The sequence below is a fragment of the Triticum urartu genome, chromosome 6 (assembly GCF_003073215.2).
Source record: "Triticum urartu cultivar G1812 chromosome 6, Tu2.1, whole genome shotgun sequence".
Classification (NCBI taxonomy): Eukaryota; Viridiplantae; Streptophyta; class Magnoliopsida; order Poales; family Poaceae; genus Triticum; species Triticum urartu.
The window spans coordinates 387,725,710-387,731,268 of NC_053027.1; the positions used below are offsets into that span (position 1 = coordinate 387,725,710).

Consider the following 5,559-nt stretch of genomic DNA (forward strand, 5'->3'; position numbering starts at 1 on the left):
AAATTATACATGTACATGTCTGTTTTGTTGAGATCCTGGATTTTTTATATAGAAAACCTTTTTTTAGAGCATTGAAGCTGCCAAGAGAGCAAAGATGTTTCTTTTTGCATTAAAATGGCACGATCATGTAAATAATACCATTTCTTTATTGTATAGTTTTTTTAACTAATTTATGATTTACTGTTCATTCCAGGAGACATTTCTCTGCTCCTGTGAATTTTGAGTTTATCTTAATAATCATCTTTACAATCACCTATCTTGTACTGCTTTTTAAGCCACCGTTTTTTAAGTAAATAAATTCAATTTTGGATGCGTTTTTGGTTGTAAATGAACAGCTTTAGCTACGTTCATTTAGTCTAGTCATTCTGTGCCACATTTACAACATTTAGCAACAAACCAACGCCATTATACCCAGAAAGCATTGAGATGTACTCCCTCTGTAAACTAATATAAGATGTTTTAGATCACTAAAGGATCGAAGAATTATTCCAATTGATACAACACATACTTTTTCTTATTCATTGCATGTGCACTGGTGCTACTTTCTACAGTAGTAGTACAGCCATGCGAGTTGGGCAGTGCCACAAAAGCTCTAATCGGAGTTCATAGCTGACCCTAGAAGAACCTATCAACAGATGGATCAGACTCCGACAAGCTACCTTCAAAGTTCACCTTGCAGCCACCAGGTAGCTGCAACCCAGCTTCCTCGCAGCTCTGCCTTGTAACCTGAGGACATGACCGGACGTCGAGGTACTCGAGTGCCTTGCATGACTCTATCACGCTGCTCACTCCCACAACTGTGAGGTCAACACAATTGTTGATCTTCAGAACTCTCAATTCCGACCGGAACAAGTTCGCTTCCATGCCCTGAAATGCCGCATCAGTTATTTGGTCGCAGCACCCGACATCAATAGCGGCAAGAAGTTTACAGTTGCACAACAGACTTCTCAACGAGGCGTCTGTTATTTTCAAGCACCAGTCCATTCTTAAAATCCGGAGGCTGCTACAGCAGGCAAGAGCTAGTGCTTCTATGGAGTCATCGCTAATATCCCGACATCCACCGATGATGAGAGTCTCTAGGTTGCAGCAGAACTTAGCTAGTGAATAGATAGACTTGTTGCCCACTTTGCTGCAATCCAACAGTTTCAATGACAATAGAGATGACGACGAGACCTCAGCAATTTTGCAAATTCCAGGATCACCAACTTTATTGCATTTGCTTATGTCTAGTGACTTCATTTTATGACAACCATCGGCTAGAGCTGAGATTCCAGCATCTGTTATGCTGTTACATCCTGCAGCACCAAGCTCTTCCAAGTTCAAACAGTTTTTTGATACAGCATGCAACAAATTATCAGTTATTAATCTGCAACCTGCGATGTGCAACTGTCTCAATTTCTGGCACCCTGACGCAATCACCTTTAAACCTTTATCACTAAGTTTTTTGCAGTGAGAGACATCTAGGGTTTGCAGACATTGCAGCCCTTCTCCTAATTTGACCATTCCAACATCAGTGATACCTAAGACATACATGAACAGTAGAATATGTAAATACATTAGATTAAGGAAATACCAACAATTCACAGCCAAATCAGATAACTGGTGCCCGCTATTATATTTAGTCTCCACAAACTCTAAGTGCCATTTAGGTTCAAGAAAAATAAATAAAGAACACAAGTATCAGCCCGTGCTAAAAACTGCGCGCCTGAAGCCAAAATGGCAATGAAAGATGTTGGTCCAGTTCTGAACTGCGTGAATGCATCAATACCGAAGACTCGTAACTTCTAGCAATGCTAGTAACTTCACAGTGCTGAAGATTACCAATATTAATCACTGTGTCAGAGAAATGCTACAAAGACCACAAGTTGTATGAATACATATTTTGTTGGAAGTACATTTGCCCAGCTAGAAATTCTCTAGTCAGACTACCCAAATTGAACTGATGGGTTATTACCACAACAAAGTACCAAACAGAACTTTATCTCGGAGCTGTAAAAGAAGTACAAATGGGATTCCACATCACGGAAATCAGCATGTTCTATAAACACAATTGAGGACAACTGAACATCTGCATCTGACCAGCATATAGAACCAAACATTTAACCAGGGCTACAAATATCTCTACTAGAGTCGAGTTCTCTGGTCTAAGACAGTAGCCAGCGTAATATAACCTGCGCCGAAAACGACCTTCCAGAAATACCCCCGGCCTCTGCATCTGAACGATGCATACGGCCAATTTATTAATTATTAACACAAGACCTTACAAAGTCGTACAATAGTAAGACCAAAGCCACCATCTTCGCAACCTCTGTCGCTACTCCTATCTAACTGATGAAGGGGCGCTGATGGTCTGGGCCTAATACCAAACAGACCTCGCAGCCAAACCTAACATCAGCCAAACCTAACATCTAATACCAAATAGACCTCGCAGCCAAACCTAACATCTAAGACCTGAGGTCCCAACCAGGACGCCTGCCGGGTATGGGCACCCACCAGTCCGGCGTGCTCCTCAACCAGGACGCCTGCTGGGTATGAGGCCGCCACAGCCACCTGTCACACATCCATCTTCGGAGCTGTACTGTTGCATCGGCCTTGCCCGGTCTCGCTGCCGCCGACGCCACCACGACGCCAGACAGCGTCGACCTCCTGCGCGTGTCCGTTACCACACATCTGACGCCAAGCCTCCGCTGCTCCATGCCGTCAAGAGCCGCCGCCAAGAATATGTAGAACGAAACACCGCTCCACCGAAAGGGAGGCAGCACACCCCCACCCCTCACCTGCAGACCCTTCCATCCGATCCCAATGTCCTTGGCGTCGCCTCCAGGAAGGTTACGGTGCACGGGGCGCCGCCGACGCCCGATCCGCATCGGATCTTGGGCTTTCACCCGGACATGGGTCGGAGTGGAGAGATGGTGCCCTCAGCAGCGCCCCCAAGGAGGAAAGCGGCGCCAAAAAGCGGCGTCGCCGCTGCCGGCCAGCCAAGGCGGCCAAGGTTTCCCCCGGACACCGATCTGCTCCACCAGAACACACCGGAGTTGGATCCGGCAAGATCCAAACCGAACCGGGAAATTTCTCATGTATGTACTTCTCACTTCGAATTAGAGCAGTAGCTGTAGCTGTCTGGGCTATTTGGTAGGCATCGAACATGTATATTGTGTGGCTTACCAGTTCGTATTTCATTAAATTTCTTTGTTCACGTGTGTGTGATTGAACGATTAAAATTTGACAGAGTTAAAATGATGCCACAACAAAGTTCTTCAGACGCCCCAGTTTGCTTATTCTCTCTCATCTTTGTAGGGTAAGAAAAACCCAATAAATCACAAATCGTACTACTCCGTATTTGATAAGAAGGAAAGCTTTCTGCATTTGCGAGCTCACGCACACAAACAGCGCGAATGGATCCGGCCGAAAGGAGGTCTCACCTTTGCAGTTCTGCAGGGCGAGGACTCGCAGATTGCAGAACCCCCCTGCAATGACGTCCAGATCGTCGTCGATAACACCGGGGTAGAACGAGCGGGACGGCGACTGGGAGAGATCCAGCTCGAGAATGCCCGGGAAGCGTGCTGCCAGGCGGCGCAGCATGGACGGACCGGCGCGCGCGCGCAGGCGGCGGCGCTCGGAGCTCTGGATCCGGAGCCAGCGCCTGCACACGAGCCCGAACGCGTCGCGCTCCGACTCGGGCCTCAGGCGGGTGAGCACCGCACGGAGCTCATCGTCGGTGAGCACCTCGTTGACGAGGGCCTCATCGCCTTCCGACCGTGATGCAGACATGACCGGAGTTAAGGAGTCACTAGTTTTTTCGGTGAAGGGGTTATTAGTTTTCAGTCCATTTGCAACGGAGACTTCTTTTCTTCGGGGACATTTGCAACGTAGATGGACGATGGACTGCAATAATTCAATTCGACGCCCCGGCCAATCAACACCCGGTGAACAGCAGAAAAGAAACCTGATTTTTTATGCAAGTTGCTCAAATGGGTGATCTTCGTGCAATTTTTTTGGGTTGTTTGGACATTCAAGAAGCTCGTGACAAATAAGACAAAATCGACTGTGAACAATGTTGTTTTCAAAAAAATTTCAGACGTTTGAAATTTGTCTTTTTTGCGACAAACTTCTCGAATGTCCAGACTTTACCAAGTTGTGTACCGACATCACGCAATCACACTGAGGAGCATTTTGCCCACAAAAAAAAATCAGAGTTTTAATTTATTTTTTCTATTTAAAATAATTTTACTATTCACACCCGGGCTGATCTAAGCCGCCAGCATTTGATGGATGGATTTTTACATCCGCTGCAACATAATTGGGTCTGGTCGTCTCGGCCTCTTGGCATGTGAGAATTGATAATGGACCGCTCAAGGGATGTCACACCGAAAGCTTGAGCAGCTCTCGCTCACCATCCGAGAGTACCTTCGACTCCATGGTGATGTCCAGACGAAGAATCACCTCGTTAGCTATCATGATTTGAAATTTGACGTTCCATGAAGTGGTCGCTTCACCTAGCCAATCGTGCGAGCGGTGGTTTTTAACTCAGCTGCTAGACGCTTGAAGGGATTGGCAATTGGCTGGTGCTCATTCTACATTTCCCGCACCATATTTTGGAAGCCTCGGCCTTTGTCTAGAAGGTTTGGAAGTAAAATCGGTTTCCTCACCGCATGCAGGGGGTCAAGAACCAAAAGAAGTGGACAATGATTCGGCACGAGCATGCTCAACACCGAGAGGAAAGAGAAAAGGTGCATGGCTTCCCAATCAACTATTGTGACGACATGGTCCAATTTCTCCAACGTGGGCTAGCTGTTGACGCTCAGTAGACCATGTGTACCTCCTGCCAGGTATAGATCCTTAAGCTCTAGCTCCATAAGCATCCTCCGGAACTTGCCTGTCATACGGTGATTTATCCTCTCATTGTTCTTACCAGATAGATCATCAATGAGGTTGAAATCTTCGGCTACTACCCAAGGGTCAGCATGCATGTCCGTAATATCCTTCAATCGCAACAACTTTACAAGACTGAGATTTCATGGGTCAAATTTATATAGGACACATATTATGGTAATAGTCACCTAAGGGACAAAATGATTGGATCTTTCTGGTGGAGAGTTATGCTCAAATTGCTACCCATTTACAAGCAACATTCTATTTGTAAAGTTGGAAAGGAGGATACAATACTGAAAGTGCGTTATATCGACTAAAGGAGGGGTGGATAGGCGATTTTTACAAATTCATCACTGAGGAATTTCAGGGTGATGAAATTCCTAAGGTACAAACTACTTAGCAGCGGAATAAGTACTCAGATGCAAACATAATAGAGTAGTAGCACAGTCATCATAAAGATATGAAAGACGAGCACAAAATACAAGTAGCGTAAACACAGGATAAGCAGGCAGAAGACAAACTGACTGAGGAAATTGAACTGAGGAAATTGAGAAAGTCTTCAGTCAAAGTCTTCAAATAGTAACGATCAAGTACAACAACACAATAATGAGGAAACGAAAGGGTTGAGAAAATAGAACCAGTTAGCTCGGTGAAGACAATGATTTGGTAGACCAGTTCCAACTGCTG

The 5,559-nt window shown here is 45.6% G+C and overlaps 1 protein-coding gene across 1 annotated transcript; it reads right to left on the minus strand.

Annotated features, from left to right (window-relative positions):
• Positions 1 to 440: 440 nt before the first annotated feature.
• LOC125513664 (F-box/LRR-repeat protein 2-like) lies at positions 441 to 3,848 on the minus strand. Its single transcript, XM_048678830.1, has 2 exons — positions 3,423 to 3,848; positions 441 to 1,520 (listed from the first exon to the last, which is right to left on the minus strand). The coding sequence occupies exons 1-2, from the start codon at positions 3,769 to 3,771 to the stop codon at positions 616 to 618; spliced, it is 1,254 nt and encodes a 417-aa protein (XP_048534787.1). The 5' UTR covers positions 3,772 to 3,848; the 3' UTR covers positions 441 to 615.
• Between the last annotated feature and the right edge of the window lie 1,711 nt (positions 3,849 to 5,559).